Genomic DNA, 13,761 nt, shown 5'->3' on the forward strand with positions numbered 1-13,761 from the left:
GAATAGATATTTTTCCCCTGGCTTCTCTCCTCCTCGCCTTAAAAATAGACAGTCTGTGTAAAATAAGACAATGACCTTCTTTTACTCAACACAATAGAGTCTTTGTGTGTCAGCAGACATGTCCAGGCCTTGAGTTGCAACCATTAACATATCTTACAGCTGAATCATCATCACTTACTGGTAGTAACCCCAAAGCTGGAAGTCATCTGTAAGATAATGGATTTTTCCAGTTGACACTTTTACAAATTGTTTGATTTGCACAATAGGCTTCCAGCAAGCCAAGCAGAAAAACAACCTGCCGCAGAGGGAGATAACAAATTTTCAAAAGAATCGCGCGGTATGTGTTGAGTGTGTTGAAGGTGTCACTTAAGGACAATAACTACTTCCTAATCTCCTACATAGAAGTTGTGGCAACATAAATTTAAAATAAATTACCAGTATTTAAAATTACTTTAATTAAGAAAGGTAGTTGAGGTATTTAAAGTATCAGTTCATCTAAATTACAAAAACATTTTTCTGTTTAGCCCTAGTGGTAACAAGCTATGCAGTTAATTTTGGTTTCATTAGTATAACTACTTTCTACAAAAGTAATAAAATCTCATTTAACTTTCTTAATTTCTGAAAAGACGCATTGCTTTTGAGATTTTTTGACATCAAAAACGGAAATTCCATTCACCTCGTTCGCATTTGAGTGGCAGCAGTTTCAGAGGCTGAAAACCTTTGCACCTTTATAGTTTTGGTGAACTAACACTTTAAAAATACCCTGAAATGATATATAATGAATGATATAATGTTAATGTTAACTTATATAGCACCTGTGATTCCAAAGTGCTTTATGAAGGGCAACATAAAACAATTAAAGACTGAAAAGATTTCAAATCAGGCAAAAAGAATAATATGAGCGAACAGGAATTATTTAAAAAATGTAATATAAATGTAATTTAGTAAATAATCAAAAGAAAAAATCTCTTATTAATCATTTTTACCAAGTATAAGGAGTCTATACAGTGAGTGTACAGAGTCTGATGGCTTAATGAGTAATATTACCCAACAACGTCTCTGGGGTATTGCACAATGGCACTGACTAAACATTACATTATTGCCCAATAAAGAAAAAAGTTTGACAGTTGAAGTTGTGCAAATGGCCGAGTACTTATGAAGTAAATAGACATAATATGGAATAGATCAGTGTTTATAGTGTTTATGTTTCTCATGCAGATTGAATGTAAACACCCTCATTAGAAAAATTGTTAAACTTTTGACACGTGATACACTGTTAACCCAGATAAGACAATTGATTGCCTAAGTCATCGATAATGGAAAAACTAATTTGTTTGCGTTAAACTGACTTGAATCCTAATAGACCGGAAGCACAGCTTAAGTTCAGTACACATGAAGCCTCAAAATGGGTCTTCTTCAATACATTTCAACACACAATATATTTTAAGTAATGTTTACATAAACTGTTTAAACAGAAACAAATTCCAGACAAACAGTGCACACTGAGAATGTGCCCTGCCACCATCCTAATCACATTTCCCGCTTCATTTAGAGTTGAGGGCTCAAATCAACTTCCAACCAATTTCCATCCTCTCATCCCATCCTGATCCCCTCCAGCCTTGTACGTCCATCACCTACCTGCTCACCGTCTCTTCTCACCCCTCACTGAACCCTCACACACACCCCCACCACGCCCCCCACTCACCATCCCAGCCCACATTCCCCTCATTGCTTCTGGACCATGGAAAGCCCCTGGTACATTTTCAGAGCTGTTGAGCTAGTATACAGACACAGGGCCCTCTCTCTCTCTATCTCTCTCTTTCCATGGTGCCGTCGGCCAAAGCCAGCCATCAGATCACATGCTATGTGCAGCCTCAGCAGCAGAGGAGCACAGCTATTTGCTGGGGGCACACATGCTGAGGCCCGAATGAATGACTGGCATTCTGGTGACCTCCCAGGATGGCAGCGGACCGCTGGGGTGGAAGGCTGTTTTAGGACAGGGTGTCATGGATTGTTGCTGTGTCACTCGTCTGGGGTAGGCATGTTGTCTCCGGGGCAGAAGACTGCAAAATGTTTTCACACCTCTAAAGGTCAGCTTGGGTTGGTTTCTATAAAGGGCCTCAGAGATATACCTCAGAGTAACAAAGTTCAGGTTGGTTCAGTTTTACCCTGAAAATGGTGATGGCTGAGACTTGAAGTGGATTTGTGGTGTGATTCAAGACCATTTTTTCTATTCTGAGAAACTGATAGGTGCAGGCCGTTAGCTAAGGCCGACTAGAAAACTGAAATATTAGTCACTCTACATAATGATCAAGCGTCTGGCTGTTTGTAGCCTGCGGCAGGCAGTTTGTGTTGAACAACTTTATGACCTGTTTGCCCTCTTGACCTTTCAAGATTCTTTTCAAATACCAGCACTACAGTTAACTTAAGAGAAGCTGCACATGTAGTTTTCAGTTAATTCAAGGAAAAAAGGCAGGAGAAGTAAGGTGATGGGAAGAAAATGGAAAAGGGAACATCATTACTGTGACACTCAGCTATTTGCCCTCAGCGCTGTATGAGTAATACATCTGAGAGCAGAGGCCAAATATTCAGAGTGTTTTGAGACAAAAAGAAACAGCATAGTTGCCATGGCGATATCAACATGTTAAACTCATGTGTTAAAGGTGCAACATGTAAGCGATTTATTACCCAACAGCACAAACATTCCCATTAAATCTAGGGCTGTTGCTCAATACTTCAAGTATTAGTTCACCAGGTTGGGTGGATTCCTGGTTTACCAATCTGCGCTCTTTGTTTTGGATCATTGCCCGTCAAAATGTAACATTTACAACTACTCTGCTAAAGAGAGTGTGTCATCAGTGTCACAGAGCATTTTTTAAGTCTGAAAAATTCTTGTTTTCATGCGTTGTGTATCTAACAGACAGGCATCTCTGTTGTATGTTTGATTGCTATTAACAAAGTTACAGACTGCAGTGTGTTGTACTGGTTAATGTTAAGGTCGTTCACTAGCTGCCAACAGAAAGCTCTCAGTTATATTTTAGGCTTCCTTTCCCTTTTGAATGCTGGTTACACTGAATTCAGTGCAGCAAAGGACAATACACAAGGAGACTTCTCAGATATCATGACTGAAGGGAAAAATGTGGCTTTTCCAGTTTGGCAGGGTTGGGTGCATGTGGTCTCTTTGAAAACACACCTGAACATCACAGTTGGGGTCATCTGAAGCAATTCAAAAATTTGCATTTAAATCATGATATTAATTTTATTGCACAATTTACTGCTATTGTGAGTGGTTTGCAGTAATACATTGTAATGTTACAAAATCAAGTTAAAGGAATAGTTTGATATTTGGAAAATGCGCTTATTCTTGAAGATTGATATCACTGTCGTGTTTGTACACCAAGTAAGAAGCTAGTGCCAGGAGCTAGTTAGCTTAGCATATTGACTGGAAACAGGGGGATACAGGTAGCCTAGTGCTAATGCTGGCAGTTTCATCCTGTCTCCAGTGTTCATGCTAAGCTAGCTAACTGGCTGTAGCTTCATATTTACTGTACAAAAGTGAGAGTGGTGTCAGTTTTCTCATCTAACTCTCGGTAAAGAAAGTGAATCAGCATATTTCCCAAAATTTGGAACTACTTGTTTAAGGTTTTAGCTAGCATCTTTGGTCAACACGATAGGATATGTTATTTTCATCTACCACTTACTGAAGACAACACAACAAAACCTATCCCAGATATGACTGCGCTACACATCTGTTTTGTCATCTTTGCACACTTAACAGATTCATCTCTTGTGACTCACGTCTGAAGTCTGTTTGCTATGAACGTCTGGAAATTCCCTTCAATGCAGCTCGGCTTGCTGCAACATGCAGAGATTTTCCGTCTCTTCACTTTAAACAAACAAGTAACCAATAGCCAATTTATTTTCTTTGCTTTTACTCTTAAGAGGTTTCAAAAAGGAATTAGGTTAGATCATGCTTGCCTGCTTGCCTCAACATAATTTCATCTGAAAACCAACCCTGGCATCACATGCCGAACTGTTGCGAAATTCGAATACATGGGAAGCCTGTCATCAGCATTTCCCTGAGAACAGGATACCACTAGAGAGCAACGCACCTTGTCCTCATCCATTGTGTATTGTGTGAATAAGGAAGCCATCCATGGATGTGAGAGCCAAGGAGAGGAATCCATCTAACTCCTTCCAACACTATCAGTTACATTCCACACCAATCCTGCCATATCACATGACCTTGTCTGCTATTCTCTCTCTTTCTTTCCCACACAGTCCAACACTGTAACATGCTTCCTGTCCCATTGGGTCCCTTTAACTCTGTCTCAAGATGGATATGATCATTGAAGACTCAGAGGATCCGAATCCAGAGTAATCTACAGATTTTAACATGCAGGGACAAAAAGAAACTGATAGAGATATGCAAAGAGACAGAATGATAGACAGAGTCAGACGTCTTGTTTCGTCTTCAGTTCAACAACATGGCAAATCTCTCTTCAAATAATCACTTATCTGAACTATGACAAATGAAACAGCCTTCAGTCCATATAGTGTGTTCTCATCTATGAGCCATAACAACTCCAGCCCAGCGTAAAATACATGAAAAATAGATCTCAATTTGAATTTTACATGTCTGTTGAGTAGTTGTCTCCACTGTTTGGAGGATGGATTTCTTTCTGTATCTTGATGTGGTTAAACAAATTTTGCTCTTGAATGACAAAAGGTACAAAAGTAAGTTCTTTTCATCATATACATACCTATTAAAGTGATGTTTAGATAGATAGATAGATAATTATAGATATGGATCATACCTTTACACATGAAGCCTAAACTGCAGCAGTAAAGGGAGAATTACAGCTCTTTCTCCAAGTTGAACTTTTTTATTCGTTCTGTGGCAGGTGAGTCTAAATCGGTGGTTTTCAGCCTTTTTCAGCTCTTGACCCCTTAAATTGAAGCAATGTCTATTAGTCTGAAGTTGTATTTGTGAGTGAACTGTGAACTCTGAGTAATTTTCTCAGAGATTTTTAAGAATCTAAAGGTTGAAATTTACCTGGCATGAACTTAGTGTAGCAGAAGTATGTTCTTTTCATTGTTGTCATTTCACTGAGCCTGTGCAGGCAGCAGGTTTGTGTGCCATCGATTCAGGTTCACATTTGTAACAGTACATCTGCACAGACACAAGAGATATTTGCTGAATTTTGTACGTAGTTAACAATACATCTGCACACTGAGCACAACAACCTGTTGTCCAACTACATTATCCGGACATGGAGCCTGACAGTGTCTGTTGCCTGGCTGATTGGCATATCAGCTGCAGCAGGGCTTGTGGGTTATAACTATCAGAGAGGGTAAACCAACCAGCCTTTCAGTAACGCTTTTACAGGTTTGCAGTGCAAACATGCTGTGATGTTGCAGACCTATGATTGAGACCCTTTCCAGGCAACTGGCTGTTGCTGCCTTTCAGTTATCGCTTGTTGGTCTTATCAAGTGCTTTGCGAGATTAGTGCACATAAATGGGTCAACAAAATGGTGACTAAGAAAATGTTCAGTGTTGTAAAGTTTAGATAAAGAACACATCCATTAAGCTGTGTCAAAAAATTACTATCAAAAATGAATGTTTTACATTGTAGTAGTATGTTGATGTTGTCAGGATCAATTTATTAAAACATTTTTTTAGAATATGCAAAGCAGGATGTTTTTCACTGGGTTGCACATCCGTTCACCACTTCTGTCAAATGACTGCATGGTTAGTGGAGTTGTGAGAGCCATTTTGAAAATGTCTAAACCTGCGATTCAGTCATTTTCACAGTACAGAGAAGAACTGAGGAGCTTTTGGAAATACTGTCAAATTGGATTTTAATTTTCAGATATTACAGTTAATGAAGTCACTTGATTTTGGTTAGACCAGCGATAAATAAATGAATCGTTCTCCTTTTATTTGTTGTAAATTCACATATCATCAGAGAATACAAATTGCAACCAGGGGGATATGTTTTAAACTGTATGCATGTTTTGTACACTGAATCTCATAACAGCTTCTGTATTATCAATAATCCAATAATTAATGTTACTGTTATAGTTTTATGACACATAATGTCACTGATCATCCAGGTGTTAAATGAGAGCTTGTCATGTTGTTGACATGACTCTCAGGAATCACTATGTATGGCCCATTGTTTCATAATCTACTATTTTTAAACTTGTACTGGGAGTATTTTGATAATAAAGTATAAATTATGCAATGAAGTTGCATAATGTGGATTGATCAAAGTGCCAGTTTTTCCAATAACAAAAATGACAGTTTGTTCCTTTAAGGGCTCCCCCTCTGTTACCACACACACACACACACACACACACACACACACACACACAAACGTTGTCTTCCTGCCTCCCTCCCTTTGACAAAGACATTTTTATACTGGCTTTAACACACAGCGCAGATGAGTAAATTTAGAGTCAGACTGTTTCCAATTGTGTAACTGGTAGTTTGAGTACTCTCGCTGTTGCCTCATTTGTGCCCGTGTTTCCACCAAAACCTCAAAAGAAATATGATTTTACTGTGTATAGCAACAACACAATTGTGTTTTATTTTACAGGGTGTCCTCAAATATTCCTCAGTGCCGCTCTTCTTTACACAAACAAGGAATAACTCACAAAATTCGGGGTTTCAGCACCTACAGACAGACACAGATGAATTTTTTTGGCATGCCATTTTAGATGTTCATCTCCTGTAATGACTCTTTGAAAGCATCCGTAATTTTCAAAGGGTCAGCCTTGCATTCCTCTGGAAGTTCACAGGAAGTGTAATACAATGGACGACAAAATGGCCAGAGGCGTTGTCCACCAACAGAGACACACACACACACACACACACACACACACACACACACACATACACACACACACACCCGCGCGCTGACACACATACACAGAGGGAGTAGAGGAAGTAGTGAGGTGGTGTTAAATGACATGACCAGACTTTTAAAAAGGTGGGGACTGTGCTGCTTCACAGTGTGGATCTGAAGGGGAAATGCAAACATGTTCCACTTTGCTGACCAGTCGCCTCCGTGTGAGTGCCGCCCACAGAGACGCAGTGTCTGCATGATTTTTTTTTTAAAAAGAGCCGGTTTAAGAATACGCAGCATCTGAAACATGAAGGGAATGTGTGTGTGCGTTTAATTAAGGAGGGTGAAAGAGCCTGAGAGATGATTGTGGACACATACCATCAATACCATCTCATTGGGCCTATAGATTTTTGGCCCTAATGAGATAACCAGCCTGAGGCCAGTGGCTTCATACTGTATACCAATCAATTACTGTGGCCTGTCATTCATGCTTTGATTGCATCCATTTTTTTTTGCTGGTACTGTTGGAGTTTCGTGTTTCTTTTTTCTGCTTTTTGGCTTTCTTTCTTTCTTTCTTTCTTTCTTTCTTTCTTTCTTTCTTTCTTTCTTTCTTTCTTTCTTTCTTGCCCAGGGATATGATTAGTCTGTTATGGCTAAAATCTCTGCTATTTAAAGGGCCCACAGTAAAATTCTGAGTCCCCGTCTAAAGTCCTCAGTATAGCAGCAGTTAGGTCCAAGCTGGTCATAAATAGCTCTATCTTGTCTTTTGGCTTGGACAGAAATAAAGCCAGTCATAAAGATTTGCTAAACTCTCCCTCAAGGCGGGACGTTTATCTCTTCAAGGAAACAAAAACAGATGCTGTGTTGTGGTCCGATCTATCATTTGAATGCAGAAAGAAACTGCATTGTGTGTAGCTAATTAAGTGACCTAATTTGTGACTGGAAAGAGGGGTAATTACCCCTCTGACTGACTGGCTTTCCATCCATCCATCTTGTGATTCTGTGTGTAACCTCTTCTCAGCGGGTGGACAAGCCCTGCGTGTTTGAGATGTGAACCTGTAAATCAGCAGGAGGGAGCGCCCATGTGTGGCATTCTCCAGGCGCTGTTCTGCACCATGTAGTGTGATGTTGGGTACAAAGAGCCACTGTGTTTGTAGCAATGGGGCATGCACTGACCTCAGATTCCAGGGGGACAGCTGCCACACACACCACAGGGGCACACACGCACACACAATTAAGGCATGCACAGCCTTAACACACTTGCACAGACAGTTTTTACTTACCCAGGGGATTGTGAAGATCAGAGTTGCAGAGCTCTTTCTTCCTCTGTCTGTCACACATGAGAAGCACATACGGCATATCACATGTATTTAGAAAGATATGAAATGAATTCGGTGGTATATATAAAATACATTTTCAACGTACCTGTGTATTAATATTGTGTACGTAATATCATGAGAGATTGTACTTTTTACTTCACCACATTCATGTAAGAGTTCTGCTTACTTTTTAGATTAAGAGTTTACATGCAAAACATATGATCAGTTTATCAAATATGATTGGCACCCAACTCTACAAAGCAATTAGAGATACAACATTTAAGTACCTCTTATGTAAATATATCAATAAAAAAACATGCACACGTGTGAAATTTGTCTACAAGCAAGCATTCAAATTCAAAACTACTTTATAGTATGATTATTTAATGAAAATCAACAAATAGGGTCCTAATATCCTAATGGAAACAACTTTCTCTCATTTCCCACATACTTCTGTCCAGTGGTGCAAAGTAGAAGTACATCTACTCAAGAACCGTACTCAAGCACTGTTTTGAGTTTGCTGTGCCTTTAAGAGATCACCTGCGTTTGATGCTACTTTATACTTAAACTCCACTGTAGGCACATTTTAGAGGGACGTTCTCAGATGAACAATTTACATGAAAAACACGTGATCAGTTTATATAATATGACGCATTGTAAATGATTCAGTATTATAATAATATAACTTTGACAAGAGATATTTTCCATATCGAGTAGTTTTACTTTACGTCCACGTGATTACTGATATAGTTCTTACTTAAGTAAATGGAATTCAATATTTATATTGAATATTATACCGGTACTGCTACTTTAACTACAGTTAATGATCTGACTGTTTCTTCAAGAACTGATTGAGTTAATCAGAGAAACAGAAATACTGCGAGCACCAACGCTGCTACTGAAAACCTCTGTAAAGTCTCACAGGAGGGAGAATTTGTGCCAGAAAAGAAGACAAATCTCCTCTGAACACGAATGCATTTACTCCCAAAGACATTCACCCACTACTTTGTAAAACAAATGCCCCTTTCCTATACTTCCTAACTCCTCATTGGTAATGATAAAGCGCGCTGCAGCCTCCCTCCCTCCCCCCTCCCGTGTGGTTTTTACGCTTTTGATCCCCGAGGGACCTCGCGTTTTACATTCCTGGCATTCCGACCTCAGTCCCTCCTCGGTTACTTATTATCGCCGCCTGCTCTCTCCACAATCATTTCACAGCAAGAGAGGACCGCGACACACCGTCCTGGGGGAGGAGGATGAGACACGTTTGACTCGAAAAAAAAAAAAACTCATGGAAATAGTGGAATTACTCTGAATTTTTTACTTCGAGATCGTGAACAACGTTTTGTTATGATGAGAGCGTGAGCTGGTAAGAGGAGCGTCTTTTTTTCCCCCCTTCGTTTTGCCACAATAGAAAAGCGAGCACAAAACACGAATGAAGAAGTTACATCCCAGACTTCTGGTTCAAATGTTTGAGAGTGTAGTGAGTTGTGAGGGAATTAAAAGTTATTCTCAGCGACAGTTCTGTTGTTAGACCGTAGATGAAGTTATTTTACAATGCGGTTTTGTGCGCTTTTGCTCCCCCGTGAGATTGGAATTTTTTGGCGCATGTATTTTCTGCCTGCTGTGGAAAATGTCTCCACATCTCTGTGTTGTCGCTGTTGGTAAAAGAGGCTCAGTGCTTCACTATTTCATATCATTCTTGAACAAAACATTTAGCTTACATGTTTCATTTAAAGAATTTTACATAAAAGGAAATTTGTTTACATGATTTAAGTCTATGTTGCCAGTGTTACTAATAGTGCCAAGGCCTGCATGGCTCAAACACAGCCTTTCTTCTGTATGTGACTAATGTTAATGTGTTCAATGTATTTATCTGTTGTATATGTTTTTCACGACCACCTCAGACTGATTGTACTTTATTCTCTCCTCCTGTTGTGTCCCAGGTTCACAGCTGATTTATTTAAATACTTTCATACTGAGAAAGAGCTCAACTGGTCTTTAGAGAGAATAGCAACGTACACAAAGCAGCATGTCGTCCACTGAAGAGCCGTCTGGCACGGTCCTGCACCGGCTCATCCAGGAGCAGCTCCGCTATGGAAACCCCACAGACACTCGTACCTTATTAGCCATCCAGCAGCAGGCCCTGCGCGGAGGCAGTGGAAGCAACAGTGGACCCAGCAGTGGAGGCGACATGGGCAGGAGCCCACGGTCCTCTTTGGAGAGTCTTACCCAGGAGGACCCTCAGTTCCCTCAGCTCTCTGCGAGGCAGGAGCCTCAGGGCCAGGAGCACCAAGGAGACTACCACCACTCAGAGAGTGGCTACCAGCTCTACCAGCTGCACGGGGAAGAGCTGCCAACCTATGAGCAGGCCAAGGCTCAGTCTCAGTATCTGGCCTCTCACTGGGCCTCTACAGGCCCCATCAGGCAGCTCCATGAGGAGAAGCTCCTGCACGAGGGGGCCTTCCACGAGGAGGCAGACTTGATGGAGCTGAAGTGCAGTCATGTGCGGTCACTCAGTGAGCATCGCATGCAGATATCTCTGGAGAGGAATGATGCGGCTGCCAAAGCAGAGGCCATCAAGAGCACCTCTCACAGCTACCCAGAGCTACCTTACTACACCCCACAAGCCCTCCAGAACACAGGGCTGAGCCTGGGAAAACGCAGCCCTCCTCCAGAGTACTCAGCCCCCATTCAGGGCCAAGGATTTATCCCTCACCAGGTCCAGGAGCCAGTGCAGGCGCAGCAGCACAGGTACAAACAGGAGTTTAGCAGACATGACCATATCTGTGATTGTGTGTGCATGTTTTTAAAACTACTTTTACATTACATCATACTCTGTGGTGTAGAGCGCGCCTTATAATTGTCTTCCAGGACTCATCATTGTGTTTCACATGCGTAAACACATACCTATCAGTGTGAGTCACACCATAGCCTGTGTACCAATTCACAATTCCTTCTTGAAATACTTACAGGAGAACAAGTTGAGCCCTGTAGGTGTTTGTAATGCTTGGCATACTGCAACAGGATAGTTTCACATACTTGTGTTGCCTTGGATGCTTTTACAAAAGCATGTTCCTCATATAGACTTTTGCATTCTCTGCAGCTGCCGGAGTCAGCTCGTCTGCTCGGTGATAGACAGGAATAGAGTGATATTTCAGATGCCTTACTTCATCTCGCTGCTCCACATGTTGTTATTCAGCTAGAGTGACCTCAAATTCAGACACACAATTGAGATATGAGTTCATTTTAACCTAATAATAATCATTTTCTCTCATGTAGGTATGTCCAGTCTGCTCAGCCAGCCGACGTCCCCTGCTACAACACTTTCACCAGCCTGCCACCTGCTGGCTTGGAGGAGCCCAACCAGGTGGAGCTCCTGCTGATGGAGAATGAAAGGCTGAGGCAAGAGCTGGAGGCACAGAGGGAGAAGACTGGCCGTATTCACAAGGTAAATCCATGAGAGAAAAATCTTATTTTACAGCAGCTAACACATCTATCAGGAAGAATACTCAGCAAATACTCAGGTTCCCTTCAAACGACAGAAAAATACAGTCTTCAAATATAGGAACAAAAGTTACTCATAGCAACTTAAAATCATCTGAATTCAGATGGGAATACTCCATAGTTATTTACTCGCTGAATGGCCAGACAACATCCTCCATGTCCGCCACCTGTCTATGAAACACAACCCCAGTCGACAGTTGTCTCCCTGACATCCAACTCCAGGCACACTCCCTCATCTGGACTGGACAGATGAGATCAGCAGCTGCTACCTTCATACCAGCGAGGCACAAACAGAGGTCACAGCCTGCTACTGTGTTTACACACTCCTTTCATTGTGTGGCTGACCTAGTGGAGGCCAGGCAGAGCGTGTGTGTGCGTGTGCCCTTTAGTTCCAGGGAGGCCATAGATTTTCAGGGTAATCTAGGGCTTGTCAGACAGCGGTCGATTGGGTTGTGAGCCACGCACAGCTGATGGGGGGGGTGGGGTGGGGTGGGGTGTGGGGGTGTGTGGGGGTGGGGGCTCCATGGCAGGCTGGTGGGCTGCTGTGTAAAAAAAGTGAAAGGTCCCTTTTGTTTTTCCACCCAACAACACCCTTATTCTTTCCCTGCTCCTTTTTTTTTTTTTTTTTTTTTTTTTGCCTTTTCATGATTGACTCTCGCTCCAAACAGGCACTAAAATAAGATATTTTTCTTGTTCAACATGGTGGAAACAGCTTCAGACACATCTTACACCTCTGCCAATCTTTGTAAAATCCACTCCACTCTCCGCTGGCATTATGTCACATGGCCCTTGCCTTGTCTCAGCTTTAAAGAATGATAATTGCCGGGGTTGGAAAGTTTTCTCCGTCAGGCCGCAGCCCTGAGTAAACATGCCTGTGTGACTGCTGTAATGGTGGGTGTCTCTTTGCCGTTTCCACAACCCAGGCACAGGCATGCACACCTTCCCTCCGCTGGCATCCTTCCCAGACTTCTGTGTGTTTGTGTGTGTGTGTGTGGAGTCTTTGTGTGCATTTTAACCTTGAGGTGTGTGGTGTACGTGCGCGCTGTTGTGCGCTCACACACCTGGAACTAGAGCTATCAGCCCTCAGGAATGCAGATATAAATCAGTCTCACAGGGAGTGGTGCGGGTTTGAATTCCTTCTCAGAATTATACCACACACACACACACACACACACACACACACACACGCGCACACACACACTACACACACACACACACTGAGTGTACTGTATACACACAGTCGCAAAGGTACCCATATGTATATGTATATCTATGCACTATAACAACATGAATCAACATTCCAGCTCCTCCCTGGCATGTGAAGTAGGTTAACCAAAAACCTCTTCTCTACCCTCTCCGTTTCTGTGCTCCTTTCTTCCCTCTCCTTCATCCCCCCTCCATCTCCTCCTCTCTCTCCTATCCCCTCCTTGCAGTTGGAGCAGGAGATCCAGCGTATTTCGGAGGCCTATGAGACGCTGATGCAGGGCAGCAGTAAGAGAGAAAACCTGGAGCAGACTCTGAGGAGGAGGCTGGTGGCTGAGATCAGGAGGCTGCAGGACTTCAACAGAGACCTTAGAGGTACTGCCAAGAGAACAACATTATACCACATACTGTAGAAACAAGTCTGCCATATTACCAGCTCCCAACATGCATATGGTGTTTAATCGAATGTAATTTTAAAACTGTGTTGCGTTACAGAAAACTTGGAAAATGCCAGAACGCACGTTGCGAAAGAAGTAGAAGCAGCCGATCACAACCAGCACATCATGGCGAAACTCCTTGAGCAGAGTAAGTATGTCACTTGGTATGACTGGATTCCCCCTCCGCCGCTCTGTTACATCCTCCTTTGTAATCAACATGCTTGATTGGACTGGATTGTAGCATAGCATGGGGCCCTTTTTTGTAGCTTAGGGTGTCCTGCACGCAGGAATTTCACTTGCATAACCTCAGCTTATTTGGTAAGAGGGCTTAATAATAGGGAATTCAATACCACTCACCTCTTTGGAAAGGGAAACGAACTGGCTCTAAATCACAGAGTGGAAGTGCTAGAAATGAGGTCCCCCCCACCCACCCCCCCACCCCCATCC

At 42.1% G+C, this 13,761-nt stretch overlaps 1 protein-coding gene across 1 annotated transcript in view; it reads left to right on the forward strand.

Moving 5' to 3' along the window:
• The first annotated feature begins 9,331 nt into the window (after positions 1 to 9,331).
• Positions 9,332 to 13,761, forward strand: part of LOC111239003 (angiomotin-like 2a) — a 7,802-nt gene continuing 3,372 nt past the window's right edge. Inside the window, exons 1-5 of the mRNA XM_022768760.1 lie at positions 9,332 to 9,536; positions 10,114 to 10,921; positions 11,450 to 11,618; positions 13,108 to 13,252; positions 13,373 to 13,462. Coding sequence (XP_022624481.1) covers positions 10,200 to 10,921; positions 11,450 to 11,618; positions 13,108 to 13,252; positions 13,373 to 13,462 — 1,126 coding nt within the window. The 5' untranslated portion in view covers positions 9,332 to 9,536; positions 10,114 to 10,199. The remainder of the gene's footprint in view (positions 9,537 to 10,113; positions 10,922 to 11,449; positions 11,619 to 13,107; positions 13,253 to 13,372; positions 13,463 to 13,761) is intronic.

Source organism: Seriola dumerili, unplaced genomic scaffold, assembly GCF_002260705.1.
Source record: "Seriola dumerili isolate Sdu_G_001 unplaced genomic scaffold, Sdu_1.0 BDQW01001821.1, whole genome shotgun sequence".
Taxonomy (NCBI): domain Eukaryota; kingdom Metazoa; phylum Chordata; class Actinopteri; order Carangiformes; family Carangidae; genus Seriola; species Seriola dumerili.